At 43.8% G+C, this 17088-nt stretch overlaps 1 protein-coding gene across 1 annotated transcript in view; it reads left to right on the forward strand.

Annotated features, from left to right (window-relative positions):
• LOC126281802 (nose resistant to fluoxetine protein 6-like) overlaps window positions 1-17088 on the forward strand; it is a 252843-nt gene that overhangs the window by 215073 nt on the left and 20682 nt on the right. The window contains exon 10 of the mRNA XM_049981017.1: window positions 11758-11900. Coding sequence (XP_049836974.1) covers window positions 11758-11900 — 143 coding nt within the window. The remainder of the gene's footprint in view (window positions 1-11757; window positions 11901-17088) is intronic.

A 17088-nucleotide genomic window follows, 5' to 3' on the forward strand; every position in this document is an offset into this window, starting at 1 on the left:
CACTCCTTATCGATGTATAATAACAGATTTCAAAGTGCCGTGATGTAATAGCGGACAGTTAAGAAGAACAAGAAAGGAATGATTTTTATAGGCGATGGAGCTCCAGACAGATGGAGTTCGAGGCATTTTTACGTAAATCAACCAAGCTATCAACTATAAAGTACTGTTCTAAGAGTCTAGGATCGGTACCTGGAAGGTATTGGTAAGAGAGAACATAAACACACGCACTCCTAAGGCTACAGCGTTCTGCTCTTAAAACGGGCCTATAATGTTAGATCACCTGCGTTTCCGACCTATCAAACGTATGGAACGTAGCGTTGTTAATATTCCTTTGTGAGAAATATAATTCAACCTCATGACATACATCCTCCTTCCCGGTTTCTCTACGAAAAACTATGTTATCGAACCGTAAAACACTTTCTCTATATGATACGAGCACAATATAGCTTTTCAGAGACGTATAGTGTCCACTGTTCACATCTGAACACCGTTCAGAAATCATACGATGACTGCATCAGACCTACATAAAATGATCGTTAGTAGCTGGGGATACATCCTGCATGGAAACAAATAAACGCATAGCAGCAGCGTCCGACATGTTTAAAAATTACAACTCACTCCATCACTAACTCCGTAAACAACACATCTGCCGGGCAAATGTATACAAGGGGATTGCAACGCATCACAAGCTCCTATCGCTAACTTAGTTATGACGCTGAAGTCTCGATTTTACACCCAAGATGCGATAGGGGGGCGTGGAATACCGGGTGATCAAAAAGTCAGTATAAATTTGAAAACTGAATAAATCACGGAATAATGTAGATAGAGGGGTACAAAATGACACACATGCTTGGAATGACATGGGGTTTTATTAGAACCAAAAAAATACAAAAGTTCAAAAAGTGCCCGACAGATGGCGCTTCATCTGATCAGAATAGCAATAATTAGCATAACAAGGTAAGACAAAGCAAAGATGATGTTCTTTACAGGAAATTCTCAATATGTCCACCATCATTCGTCGACAATAGCTGCCTCCTGCCTTTCTATGTCCTTCTCCTCCTTCCTGCTCTCTGTCTGTCCATCTTCTCCACCCCCCATCCCCACCTATCTCTCCACGTTATCACTTCTACCCCTATACAATATTCCTTTTTTCTAATCTCCGTCGCAACAGTATGTCTTTCAAGACAGTAAGCAACATGTTTACCAAATTCGGTTGAAATCCGTACAAGTGTCTGGGGGCTTTTTATCCATGGCTTTTCCCGCGTGAGCAAGTTTCACATATATTTAAAGTACTTCGGTCTTCCTCGGTAGCTGCACGGTTAGCACAGCACCTGCTAACCGAAGGGACATGGGTACGATACCCTTCCGGGTCGGAGATTTTTCTCTGCTTGTGGACTGGATGCTGTGTTGTCCTTGCGTTCGTATCGTCATAAATGATATTCCATCGTTGAGACGGCGATATGGGCACATCGCGAAAGGCAATTTAAAAAAAGAAGAACCTATTTCAAACAATTTCTACACATATTTTATCTGTATCTCTACCGAATTTGGCCCTGCAGTTTCGTTTCCATGCCGCTGTGGCTGTTCAACAGTTGCAAGCCCATGCACAGCTAAGAAAAAATCCTTAAGGCACAGCTGTTCACCATTTTCAGGAACGATATTGATTAAATTTTTGGGCAGGAATTACACACAACTAAGTAGTGGGGCATTACACTCTTCCACACCGTCTAACTGGTCGCCTTTACCGCGTATTTCTATAACACGTATTTCCCGGTCTTCTCGAAGATGTGTCGCTTCAGGCCAGAAGACGAATTTTCTTCCAGCGTCATGAGGCACCTCCCAATTTCACAAATTGAGTGAGAAGGTTCTTGGACAGATGATACGCTGGACGCTGTATTCGACGTAACGGACCTGTTCACTGGTCTGCAAGATCACCAGATCTCACATCACTCGATTTTTATCTTTGGAGTCACGTGAAGGCGCTTGCGTGTCCAACTCCTGTAAACACTGTGGAAGAACTAGTAACTCGAATTACTGTTGCTGCAGGAGTCGTCTGAGATCGCGCCAACGAAACATTACCCATTGTTCACCGTTCCGTGACCTGACGGCTTGAGTCAATGGCGCACACTTTGAGTATCTACTGCAATAATCAGAATGTACGAGTACAGTGTGTTTGCCCCAGCAAAGCGAATACGCTTTGGGGTTGTCTAGCGCATTAACTACGAGTCAGAGATCCCACATTCGTATACTTAAGATAACGGCCTACATCCAACCTATCGTCCCACAAAAATTCTGTAATTATTTCTGAAACACGCGGTATATGTGCCTGTATCGTGCCACAACATATACCTGCTTTTTATGCATTCTTCGTAGTACCTAAAACAACATCGTCTGCAGTTCCAATCTGCACGACGCAAGAATTATCAGCACATGCACTTCGCTGCGCATCTGGCTCAGACTCTCCGGCGTCAACACAACCCTCACTATCAGCCGATGGCGCAGATATTACTGCCATCAAATAAGCTGTGTTGCCACCCCATACTTATTCACATCTGTACAGCCCGGACTTATTCCTGCTACCTCCGACTCTACATTTTCACTTAATATCGGAGCTGGTACTTGTACATTACTCACCTTAACTTCAGCGTCATTACTCTGTGCCTCGGGCTATTTCCTAGGAATTTGTATTTATTACGACACCATCTACAAATACGATATTGCAGTGCTAGTGTTATTCTGATGACTACGCACTGCGGCGACCACAGCTGTTGTGAACCACATCAGATGAATTCGCAATTGCGAATAATGACTACCATCAGCTGTGCAATTGAATGACGACAGTGAAATTTTGTGCCGGAACGGGGCTCGAACCCGGATTTCCCGTTTAGCGCGAGCGGTCGCCTTACCATTTGGCTATCCATGCACGATTCCCGGCCAGACCCAAACTTCCATATGTTGTCAACCATACGTCTCCTTGCATGGTGAGTGGCGCACGGGTAGCCAAATGGTAAGGCGACCGCCGAGCGGGAATTCCCGGGTTCGATCCCGGTCCGGCACAAATTTTCACTGTCGTCATTCCATTCTGCAGCTGATGGTACTCATTATTCGCAATTTTGAATTCATCTGATGTCCCATCTGCAATTACATACGTCAAAGAAATTTTTGCATCGCCTTGGTTCCGAGAGCTTCGGAACCTGTACAGAAAATTGGAACAGAGATCAACATAAACATCACTTCCGTCCTTTTTACTGCTCATGAAAACCACACATTGAGTGTTATAACACCATACAACGAGACCTTCAGAGGTGGTACTTAAAAACACTGCACGTACCGGTACCTCTGATACCAAGTAGCACGTCCTTTTGCATTGATGCTTGCCTGTATGCGTCGTGGCATACTATCCGCAAGTTCATCAAGGCATTGTTGGTCCAGATTGTCCCACTCCTCAACGGCGATTCGGCGTAGATCCCTTGGAGCTGTTGGTGGGTAACGTCGTCCATAAACAGCCCTTTACAATCTATCCCATTTAGTCGAGCGATGTCGTAATCCTGAAGGAAGTCAATCACAAGATGTGCACGATGGGGGCGCGAATTGTCGTCCATGAAGAAGAATGTCTCGCCAATATGCTGCCTATATGGTTGCGGTCGGAGGATGGCATTCACGTATCGCGCAGCCGTCACGGCGCCTTCCATGACCACCAGCGGGTACGACGGCACCACATAATGCCACCCCAAAACATCAAGGAACCTCCACTTTGCTGCACTCGCTGGGCAGTGTGTCTACGGCGTTCAGCCTGACTTGGTTGCCTCCAAGCACGTCTCTGACGATAGTCTGGTCGAAGGCATATGCGACACTCATCGCTGAAGAGCACGTGACACGAATCTTGAGCAGTCATTTCGGATGTTGTGGGGCCCATCTGTACCGCACTGCATGGTGTCGTGGTTACAAAGATGGACCTCGCCATGGAAGTCTGGAGTGAAGTTTCGCATAATGTAGTCTATTTTGCACAGTTGGAATCGTAACACGACGTCCTGTAGCTGCACTAAAAGCATTATTCAACATGGTGGCGTTGCTGTCAGGGTTCCTCCGAGCCATAATACGTAGGTAGCGGTCATCCACTGCAGTAGTAGCCTTTGGGCGGCCTGAGCGAGGCATTTCATCGACAGTTCCTGTCATTCTGTACATCCTCCATGTCCGAACAACATCGCTTTGGTTCATTCCTAGACGCCTGGACGCTTCCTTAGTTGAGAGCCCTTCCTGGCACAAAGTAACAATGCGGGCGCGATCGAACCGCGGTACTGACCGTACAGGCAAGGTTGAACTACAGACAACATGAGCCTTGCACGTCCTTCCTGGTGAAATAACTGGAATTGATCGGCTGTCGGACCCCCTCCGTCTAATAGGCGCTGCTCGTGCATGGTCGTTTACACGTTTGGGCGGGTTTAGTGACATGTCTGAACATTCAAAGAGACTTTGTCCGCGATACAGTGTCCACAGTCAACGTCTGTCTTGAGGAGTTCTGGGAACCGGGGTGATGCAAAACCTTTTTTGATGTGTGTAGTTTAACCTTTACCGTTAGCAATGTGAGACAGCACACCGTCCTTTGGTGAGCCTGACGCGTGCCAGTGAAGAGATGCACCATGTTTTGCTGGTATCGGTCCAAGCAGTTGCCAGTGGCCGGACACTCGGCTACAGCCTTGACATCAGCAGTGCTCCGCTACTTCTGCTGCGACGGCATTCCGCTGTGGTACGGCCGCACGCCGTGTCTTAGGCCCTGCTCGCATCTATCACGGGGGCGAGTTAAGACTGCTGTGCAAGGGTCATGACCCACTGCCTCTCTGGCAGGCATCTGACGATGGCAGAAGCTGACGGAGGGTCAGCAGCGCTGTGGCGCCGGGTCCTACAAGCAGGGGCGAATTTAGCTGTTTGCCGCCTCTAGCCAGAGGAAAATAACTCCGCCCCTCATTTCGACTTAAATGTGCCACCAAGTAACTTACATCGCTACGTAACTGAATACTACGACTGGTATTGCTGCTAAAAACAACAAAAAATATATGCATATTGAACTCATTACACTGGAGCCATTCAAAGCTGTTTACGGCGCGCTTTCTTTCCAGCAAATGCATTGATCACGTCTTCATACCCCAATTGCGTTGTCATGACAGATTTCATGGAGAGGCCGACAAGACTGTTCACTCGATCCTGCGTACACGGACGATCGCAAACAATTCTTAAGCCTTTTGAGGAGGGAGAAAGATCACTCGGCAGAGCAATTTTTTGCAGTGATTGACAGAAATAGTCGTAGGGTAATCTCTAAATAAGGAAACAGTTCTTGAACGTGGTTTGCACGCAATGTTCTATACAGAGTAGTTACGGAGAAGGTTTATACTGCGTTCCTCACCAGTCAATAATTATTCGAAGTCGACTGTGTAACTATTTTGTAGTTTTCTAGCATATTTCAGCAGTTCTCTGTTGTCTCTTCCGTAAATTTACTTATAAACTCAAAATTGCTACAAAACTCTTCAACAACTTTTTCTTTTCTCCAATTCAAATATCAATCTCTCTACAATGAATAGAAAGTCTTCTTTACCTTTAAAATAGTATCAAGCTCAGCTGCTTCGTCCACTTTCAGTTTTCTTAAACTCTTCCTTTCTGTGACTGTTTTGTACATATTTATATTACTCTTTTCGATGCCAACGTTTCTATACGTGTCGTACGTAAAACATTCCTCTCGAACGTATGCAAGTAAACAATCGTACAACTTTATTAAAGTCCCCGAATCGGTATCAACATTTGACAACAATTTATTTGTAGCATTAAATCGCTTCGGATGCGGGGTACCCATTCTTCTCGTCATCTAGCATGGTCCTGATGTCGTGGTGGTCCTGCTACACTCGGAATGTATCTGCTTAAAAACTCACACATATTTATTGTTGCACTATTACCCAGCCCCGGGTCACATAGCTCACAAGATGGGTGCTGCCGTGGTGTGGTAAGACCGTCCTGTCAGCTTCTGCTGTCACTGATGTGCGGTGCAGGTTTCACCAAGCACGTCTCGCCCGTGTCACAGTCCTTTTACCTATGTGTTATTCTGACCTACACGTCAACACGGTGTGCTTAAACAGCCCGTGGTAGCTAACGCAACGCGCCACACGACAGCCAAAAGCTTTACTTAAAACTGGGCAGTGACCCTGCATGACGAGTCGACTCTGTCGTCATCGTCATGGTGGATGCTGTCGCCATACCAGGCACGTAAATAAAAATGGTTAATTCTTCCTGATTCTTAAACCACAATAAATAAACGTTAAGATGAAGATGCAATGTGGAAAATAATGTTCGCCCACAACTTTTTTTTAATGTTCATTGGTAACGGGTAAGTTCAGCTTTATCACAAAAGTAAAATCCAGGCTGATGATTCACCTCATCGCTATTGTTGAACGAATATAAAATAGCTCGAGCGTGCGAAAATTCCCGTTACAAACTTGTAGGTCTCATTGAGGAAAGTGAGTACATACTACTTTGAGTATCCGGAAACTTTATCCAACGACACTAGAGAGCGCAAAGTTACCGTCGCTTGCGTCTGTAGATGTGTTTTATACAGGGTGTTACAAAAAGGTACGGCCAAACTTTCAGGAAACATTCCTCTCACACAAAGAAAGAAAATATGTTATATGGACATGTGTCTGGAAACTCTTACTTTCAATGTTGAAGCTCATTATACAACTTCTCTGCAAATCACATTAATCATTGAATGGAAACACACAGCAACAGAACGTACCAGCGTGACTTCAAACATTTTGTTACAGGAAATGTTCAAACTGTCCTCCGTTAGCGAGGATACATGCATCCACCCTCCGTCGCATGGAATCCCTGATGCGCTATGCAGCCCTGGAGAATGGCGTATTGTATCACAGCCGTCCACAATACGAGCACGAAGAGTCTCTACATTTGGTACTGGGGTTGCGTAGACAAGAGCTTTCAAATGCCCCCATAAATGAAAGTCAAGAGGGTTGAGGTCAGGAGAGCGTGGAGGCCATGGAATTGGTCCGCCTCTACCAATCCATCGGTCACCGAATCTGTTGTTGAGAAGCGTACGAACACTTCGACTGAAATGTGCAGGAGCTCCATCGTGCATGAACCACATGTTGTGCTGTACTTGTAAAGGCACATGTTCTAGCAGCACAGGTAGAGTATCTCGTATGAAATCATGATAACGTGCTCCATTGAGCGTAGGTGGAATAACATGGGGCCCAATCAAGACATAACCAACAATGCCTGTCCAAACATTCACAGAAAATCTGTGTTGATGACGTGATTGCACAATAGCGTGCGGATTCTCGTCAGCCCAAACATGTTGATTGTGAAAATTTACAATTTGATCACGTTGGAATGAAGCCTCATCCGTAAAGAGAACATTTGCACTGTCGTGAGGATTGACGCATTGTTGGATGGACTATTCGCAGAAGTGTACCCGTGGAGGCCAATCAGCTGCTGACAGTGCCTGCACACGCAGTACATGGTACGGAAACAACTGGTTCTCCTGTAGCACTCTCCATACAGTAACGTGGTCAACGTTACTTTGTACAGCAGCAACTCCTCTGACGCTAACATTAGGGTTATCGTCAACTGCACGAAGAATTGCCTCGTCCATTGCAGGTGTCCTCGTCGTTCTAGGTCTTCCCCAGTCGCGAGTCATAGGCTGGAATGTTTCGTGCTCCCTAAGACGCCGATAAATTGCTTCGAACGTCTTCCTGTCGGGACACCTTCGTTCTGGAAATCTGTCTCGATACAAACGTACCGCGCCACGGCTATTGCCCCGTGCAGGTGTCCTCGTCGTTCTAGGTCTTCCCCAGTCGCGAGTCATAGGCTGGAATGTTTCGTGCTCCCTAAGACGCCGATAAATTGCTTCGAACGTCTTCCTGTCGGGACACCTTCGTTCTGGAAATCTGTCTCGATACAAACGTACCGCGCCACGGCTATTGCCCTGTGCTAATCCATACATCAAATGGGCATCTGCCAACTCCGCATTTGTAAACATTGCACTGACTGCAAAAGCACGTTCGTGATGAACACTAACCTGTTGATGCTACATACTGATGTGCTTGATGCTGGTACTGTAGAGCAATGAGTCGCATGTCAACACAAGCACCGAAGTCAACTTTACCTTCCTTCAATTGCACCAACTGGCTGTGAATCGAGGAAGTACAATATATAGTGACGAAACTAAAATGAGATCTAACATGGAAATTTAGCGTTTCCGGACACATGTCCACATAACATCTTTTCTTTATTTGTGTGTGAGGAATGTTTCCTGAAAGTTTGGCCGTATCTTTTTGTAACACCCTGTATAGAGGGTCATTCTGTGATGATGTTATACAAACTGTCAACGGTGATAGAGACGGATAAATGTATCAGTTTGAGGTAAGGGTCCTGTTTCGGAAACAAACGAATCGAAAGTGACAAGCGAAAATCATTCTGATACATCTGACAGTGGAATACATGTACCGGTACTATTGTTGCTAAGAATGTAGGGTATGCAACTTTCAGAGGATGTAGTATGGAACAAAACAAGAAAAATGTCAAGTAAATTTGGGTTCTGAAATGCATAATCAAGGATCTATGAGCACTTGTTCATCTTCAGTAGTGTGAAACACATCTCCTGTGTTGAACGAGTACCCATGTTTAGTAAACTTTTCTTTTTTGTCCTGGTCCATACTATCACCTGTGAAAGTCGCATACATCACGTTCTTAGCAGCAACAGCACCGGCACATGTATTCCACGGTCAGATGTATCAGAATGATTTTCGCTTATAGCTTCCGACTCGTTCGTTTCCGGTATAGGGACCCTTAACTCAAATTGATACCTTTATTCTTCTCCGTCGTCACTGAAAGTTTTGTAACATTATCACGGAATCACCCTGTATATACATATACTTCATATACTTACATGCGCCGGTACCTATAACTCTGACACTCTGCAACGTCGTTGGATGGCGTTACCGGACATGCGTTCCTATTCAAAACACCATGTACTCATTCCCCTCTACATGTTTGTAATGGAATTTCCGAACATCCTGTATTTAAAACAACTGGTAACAGTGAATGTGTTCACAGTTCAAAGTTGTCCTATGTTCATATCAACGCTAAACACAGCATGTGCGAGTCGAATAGACACCGAATGGAATGACTGTAGGTGTCGACCAGCACTAAAATAATCAGAGTTTCCTCTAAGCAGACTGAGTTAAAATTCAACTCGAAACGAAATCACTCTAAGCCCGAATCAGGTTAACGTACGAAAATTACGTATTCCAGTGAACTTCAGACAAGATAATTCCAAGTGCTGACCAATTCAAGTTTTTTTATGTCCCCACGGAACTATCGCTGCAAATATTTCAAAGCGTCACGGCCGTCTTTTAAAGATCTACGTTCATAAACGGGTGCAGCCGCATCATCGTGCAGAACAGAATAAGTCGTGCCTGTTCAGATCCGTCCAAGCAATTGCACCGTTTATAATGGCATATTTTTATACGTAACTCCAATCTTAAAACTAGATAAGTCGTTAAGAGTATGCTAAAACCCTGATTATATTGACATATTACATTTAATAATACGTTAAGTAGGTTGCCCATAAATCTAAGTTGAATGAATACATATTTTAGTTGCAGTGATCAAGTTTGAGACTCTGATCACTGCGTCAAGAATTATTATTGTAAATACATATATGCCACGTGTATTTTATTGGGAATGACCTCCTCTTTTCAATGTAACACTACAAATTCAATTATCTTTAACTACATAAAACAATAAACGAAACTACATATACAGGGTGTTTCAAAAATGACCGGTATATTTGAAACGGCAATACAAACTAAACGTGCAGCGATAGAAATACACCGTTTGTTGCAATATGCTTGGGACAACAGTACATTTTCAGGCAGACAAACTTTCGAAATTACTGTAGTTACAATTGTCAACAACAGATGGCGCTGCGGTCTGGGAACCTCTACAGTACGATATTTTCCACATATCCACCATGCGTAGCAATAATATGGCGTAGTCTCTGAATGAAATTACCCGAAACCTTTGACAACGTGTCTGGCGGAATGGCTTCACATCCAGATGAGATGTACTGCTTCAGCTGTTCAATTGTTTCTGGATTCTGGCGGTACACCTGGTCTTTCAAGTGTCTCCACAGAAAGAAGTCACAGGGGTTCATGTCTGGCGAATGGGGAGGCCAATCCACGCCACCTCCTGTATGTTTCGGATAGCCCAAAGCAATCACACGATCATCGAAATATTCATTCAGGAAATTAAAGACGTCGGCCGTGCGATGTGGCCGGGCACCATCTTGCATAAACCACGAGGTGTTCGCAGTGTCGTCTAAGGCAGTTTGTACCGCCACAAATTCACGAAGAATGTCCAGATAGCGTGATGCAGTAATCGTTTCGGATCTGAAAAATGGGCCAATGATTCCTTTGGAAAAAAAGGCGGCCCAGACCAGTACTTTTTGAGGATGCAGGGACGATGGGACTGCAACATGGGGCTTTTCGGTTCCCCATATGCGCCAGTTCTGTTTATTGACGAAGCCGTCCAGGTAGAAATAAGCTTCGTCAGTAAACCAAATGCTGCCCACATGCATATCGCCGTCATCAATCCTGTGCACTATATCGTTAGCGAATGTCTCTCGTGCAGCAATAGTAGCGGCGCTGAGGGGATGCCGCGTTTGAATTTTGTATGGATAGAGGTGTAAACTCTGGCGCATGAAACGATACGTGGACGTTGGCGTCATTTGGACCGCAGCTGCAACACGGCGAACGGAAACCCGAGGCCGCTGTTGGATCACTGCTGCACTAGCTGCACGTTGCCCTCTGTGGTTGCTGTACGCGGTCGCCCTACCTTTCCAGCACGTTCATCCGTCACGTTCCCAGTCCGTTGAAATTTTTCAAACAGATCCTTTATTGTATCGCTTTTCGGTCCTTTGGTTACATTAAACCTCCGTTGAAAATTTCGTCTTGTTGCAACAACACTGTGTTCTAGGCGGTGGAATTCCAACACCAGAAAAATCCTCTGTTCTAAGGAATAAACCATGTTGTCCACAGCACACTTGCACGTTGTGAACAGCACACGCTTACAGCAGAAAGACGACGTACAGAATGGCGCACCCACAGACTGCGTTGTCTTCTATATCTTTCACATCACTTGCAGCACCATCTGTTGTTGAAAATTGTAACTACTGTAATTTCGAAAGTTTGTCCGCCTGAAAATGTACTGTTGTCCCAAGCATATTGCAACAAACGGTGTATTTCTGTCGCTGCTCGTTTAGTTTTTATTGCCGTGTCAAATATACCGGTCATTTTTGAAACACCCTGTATTACTTACGTAGTCTCTCTATATACCCAACGAACCTGCCCTTTCTCCTGTTCTAGATGGTGTGTAGCACTTCACGGTAATTAATACAGTTTGCACTGCATATGTGCAAACTTATACAAAACTATGCAGTTCTTCCTATGCTCTTGTTACAGAACGTCATGCCACATGCTACATACGACTTTCAGTGTTCAGTTCGATGTATGTGTATAATAAAGTTTTGTAAGAATAAGAAAATCCAATAGTATGGATGATATGACGCTGAATCAATTATCTAATTATCCACCATTATCAAAACTACACTGAGGACAATGGTAGATATTTAAGATTATCCTGCATGTATTATGTTTGCTTGTTACATGTAAGCAACATTACTTTCACCATGTTCAGGGCCAGTGAAAACTCTACTGTCGTGGCGAGGCTTCCAGCCGCTGGCTAAACTGAGCTACTGCGTCTACTTGGCACATTCAGTCATCCTCTTCTACCACTGGGGGATTACGAGGACACCTATCACCTTCGGGCGGTACTATATTGTAAGTATTGCTCTCTGCTATTACACTCGTAGATACCACTCAGTTTTCCAAATTAATAAGTGCCTAAAACGTAATATACCTTTCAAATTGAGACCAAATTAAGAAGCATTACAGACACGCAGGCAACAATGAAAAATTAAGTCTTACATGTTGAAGTACTGTGCTGCATGAGTCCCCAAACTTTTAGGGCCATAATTATGCTGATAGTGGACAATTCCTAGCTGTAACTTTGAGATAAGGAACAAATTGCTGAAAATGAGCATTTAGCTGTTTATCAACATAAATTACTTACACTTTAAGGCAACAACTTCTGCTCATACAATAACCCTCCACTGCACTCGGCACTATTCATTAGCCCGTGTACCTAATAAATCAGAATAAGCCATTGATTCCGAAGCACTGCCAACGGAACTGTATGGGAAAGTACGCATCTATTCACCAGAATGGTAATTTATTCCTTTATCTTAGCAAACACCAAATTAAAGCAATCATAGGTGCGGTGCAGTTATACTCAAACACTATATCTGGAATAATGTGTAATCACTATTCGTATTTAAGTGAAATGCTAATTAAACTACAAAAGAACACGGTTGCAAGTGCTCACAGCGGACAGAAAACATAAATACCAAATGTTCGTCATTATAACATGGATTTACGTAACAGTCTGTTATACTAGCATTAATGACATCAGTCACTACAGGTGTGCAAACAAAATCAGGGCGACATAAGATTGCCTTTCACTTAACAAATTTAGGTAACTTAATATGGCAGTCAACAAATAGATTACCACACTACACGCCATTACGAAGACTGCAAACATCTCTTCATTGTCTAAAAGAAGTTTGTACTCTGACATTGCTTTGACCTTTTCAACCACGAACTGTAAGTATTTTTTTACCTGGCATGTCAGTAAGCAGCTTTCAGAAATCAATAAAAAGGTGGTCTTTGTAATACCCGCTGAAATTCAGCGTTAACACAGAAATCACGTTTATACACAGAAGTCGCGTTTTTTACGTGTCATGCGAGTTGATACCCCAGTTAATACCGCTATCGAACGGAAAAAGAGTTAGGAGGCTGAGAAATTAGTATAGACGACTTATTGCGCGCAAATAGGCGCGAAACCGTTACTGTTAGACTACACGATAGCCAAGCAATCACTGGGAACAGTCTCGTTTGGAAATATCTAGGCGTATGCATACGGAGCAATCGAATGCGGAAAGAGCAAGCGTATAAAAGGCAGATGCCATGACGAGATACATTGGCAGAGTCCACATGGAGTGAAGACCACTCACGAAGGTCTCCAAAACTCTGAGATTCGACCAATGCTCCTCAGTCCAAGACAGTTACCATGTACGATTGAAAAACAAACTAGAGATGCTACGAAGAGGAGCACCGTATTTTATCACAATTCTAGAAAATGAGAAATCGTCGTAGAGAATGTTCATCCAATTCCAGTGGCAGACGGTACTATAGTTGCGTTCTTCATCATGATGTGGTTTACTGTTTAACTACCGACACCTTAAGTTGATAGAAGCCAACCAATATTTTTCTGCCTCCTTTATATTTCTTGCAAGAAGAAAGTGAACGTAAAATCAGAGAGATTCGGGCTCATACGAAGATTTACCAACTGTCGTTGTTGCCGCACACCATTCGCGACTGAAACAGGAAAGGCGGGAATCGACAATGGTAGAAGACATACCCTCCATCAAACTCCGTAAGATGGCTAGCGGAGTTTAGGAGTGAATATAGACAAGATAACAATTTCATTTTTCTAAATATCTTACTGGCTTTACTGTCCACCAAATACTGCCACCATTTAATAACTTTTAATTATTTTTATTTCGATCAAAACGTGAATCTGGTTGTCGACTGGCTATGCCTCTAGCACTTTGAGTGGAAAAAAATGCCAGGATGCCAGTTTACACAAAACTCACAACGGTGGTATGGACTAAATAAACCCCATATAAACAAATGTTCGTCTTAAAATTTCAGAAATGTTATTTTTCAGACAAAGCCATGGATTAGAATTTGTTAGGACCCGAGCGTTTCTAATGACTCTTTTGCTTTAAGGTGCTTCCGGACTCTTTGTAGATTGCTTCACATTCAGGATTACTAAATGCCAGACTGTTTTAGGAGTCAGTCACCCATTTAATGAATGGATGAGTGTCGTCTTACTAAGGCTTTGCTGTGCCAATCCCAAGCCATTTCCAGCTCATCCTTGAATAGTGCACTTCCGTTAAGCGTCTTTCGGGGTGAATAGTTCCCACAAAAATTTCTTTCCACCTCTATTGTATACAGAGCATATCCTAATTAATAGTGGAAACTGACATAAGTGTCAAGTATACGATAATACAATCGAAGACATGGAAACAATATATGTGCGAGATAAGCGCGAATGGAATATGTCCTAGTAAGAACAAACGTGTTTGAAATGTAAACTTCCAATTAGGTCCCTATCCAACGGGACTCAAATTCCACCCATAGCCTGCATTAACAGGAAGTACAATACTGAAACTTAAAACTTCCTGGCAGATTAAAACTGTGTGCCCGACAGAGACTCGAACTCGGGATCTTTGCTTTTCGCGAGCAAGTGCTCTTTCAGGAGTGCCAGTTCTGCAAGGCTCGCAGAAGAGCTTCTATAAAGTTTGGAAGGTAGGAGACGAGGTACTGGCAGAAGTAAAGCTGTGAGTACCATACGTGAGTCGTGCTTCGGTAGCTCAGTTGGTAGAGCACTTGCCCGCGAAAGGCAAAGGTCCCGAGTTCGAGTCTCAGTGGGGCACACAGTTTTAATCTGCCAGGAAGTTTCATATCAGCGCACATTCCGCTGCAGAGTGAAAATCTCATTCCACGTACAATACTAATTCAGCGCATTGTATGTTACACTTCACCCTACACTCATACCTCCAAATGGAGGTATTCCGTTCTCTCAAAGACGCAGTCGGGAAGCAAGCACTTATCGGTATGTCTAGCGTGGCAAGTGAGAAAATGAACTTTCTCTTTCGCTCGGCCAACGTCAAGCCGGCCGCGCCTAATAAGTACCATGAATAGAGGAACAAAGAGACTGCCTTATACTCTTATGTGAAATTAAATGTTTAAATAATGTTACAAAATTTAGCCGGGTTATGCAAAACTATGCAAAGGCCTTAGGTTCTGAGTCTCAGAGTGATCCGATATTAGTGTCTTAAAAATACACTTAACACAATTTTATCAAAATTTTGAAAGTGCGTAATACTTAACTTAGATTGTTTTAACTTTGAAATTATATTAAGATGTTTATAAAACCAATGTGCAGAGGTTTTCATTTAAGAATTTTTGGAACTTTTACTTTTTGAACTACACTAGTGGCCATTAAAATTGCTACTCCACGAAGATGACATGCTAGAGACCGCGAAATTTAACCGCCAGGAAGAAGATGCTGTGATATGCAAGTGATTAGCTTTTCAGAGTATTCACACAAGGTTGGCATCGGTGCCGACATCTACAGCGTGCTGACATGAGGAAACTATCCAACAGATTTCTCATACACAAACAGCAGTTGACCGGAGTTGCCTGGTGAGCGTTGTTGTGATCCCTCGTGTAAGGAGGAGAAATGCGTACCATCACGTTTCTGACTTTGATAAAGGTCGGATTGTAGCCTATCACGATTGCGGTTTATCGTATCGCGACATTGCTGCTCGCGTTGGTCGAGATCCAATTAACAGAATATGGAATCGATGGGTTCAGGAGGGTAATACGGAACGCCGTGCTGGATCCCAACGGCCTCGTATCAATAGCAGTCGAGATGACAGGCATCTTATCAGCATCACTCTATCTGATCGTGCAGCCCCCCCTGAGTCAACAGATGGGGACGTCTGCAAAACAATAACCATCTGCACGAACAGTTCGACGGCGTTTGCAGCAGCATGGACTATCAGCTCGGAGACCATAGCTGCGGTTACTCTTGATGCTGCCTCACAGACACGAGTGCCTGCGATGGCGTACTCAACGACGAACCTGGGTGCACGAATGGCAAAACGTCATTTTTTCGGATGAATCCAGGTTCCGTTTACAGCACCATGACGGTCGCACCCGTGTTTGGCGACATCGCGGTGACCGCACGTTGGAAGCATGTATTCGTCATCGCCATTCTGGCGTATGACCCGACGTGATGGTATGGGGTGTCATTAGTTACACGTCTCGGTCACCTCTTGTTCTCATTGACGGCACTTCGAACAGTGGACGTTACATTTCAAATGTGTTACGACCCGTGGCTCTACCCTTCATTCGATCCCTCCGAAACCCTACATTTCAGCAGCATAATGCACGACCGCATGTTGCAGGTCATGTACGGGCCTTTCTGGGTACAGAAAATGTTCGACTGCTGCCCTGGCCAACATTTTCTCCAGATCTCTCACCAATTGAACACGTCTGGTCAATGGAGGCCGGGTAACTGGCTCGTCACAATACGCCAGTCACTACTCTTGATGAACTGTGGTATCGAGTTGAAGCTGAATGGGCAGCTGTACCTGTACACGCCATCCAAGCTCTGTTTGACTCAATTCCCAGGCGTATCAAGGCCGTTATTACGGCCAGAGGTGGTTGTTCTGGGTACTGATCTCTCAGGATCTCTGCACCCAAATTGCGTGAAAATGCAATCACATGTCAGTTCTAGTATAATATTGTTGTCCAATGAATACCCATTTATCATCTGCATTTCTTCTTGGTGTAGCTATTTTAATGGCCAATAGTGTAGTAAGCAAAAGCAAATTTTGTGCCAAAAACTAAAAAAGGTGTTACTCGTAGATTAACTTACCTTAGTAAATCGGATACAAAACTAAAATGATAGCACTGTATTCGATGTAAGTAATAGTGAAACTTTACCAGATTTCAATATAATACTGTAATTTAACAAAAGGTACAAACGTTACAAATAGACAGTTCAGATGACTCTTTCCGCGTCTTAAGCCGCGGGTGGCGTTAATGATGACTCATGTGATTTGTTTTTCGATAGAATGAGATATCGTGCACATCTTGCGTAACGGTGTGTAAAAGTGAAGTTACTTGGATTAATAATTTAACTGGAAAACCGATGATTCGCTTTCGGTGCTGCGTTTCTATTCCACCCGCTACATTACAGAAAACTGTGCGGCACGCGAATGAGATTATTCTCCACTTTTAAGGCGACCTATTAACTTTCAGAACAAAACTC

This window comes from Schistocerca gregaria, chromosome 7 (genome assembly GCF_023897955.1).
Source record: "Schistocerca gregaria isolate iqSchGreg1 chromosome 7, iqSchGreg1.2, whole genome shotgun sequence".
Classification (NCBI taxonomy): domain Eukaryota; kingdom Metazoa; phylum Arthropoda; class Insecta; order Orthoptera; family Acrididae; genus Schistocerca; species Schistocerca gregaria.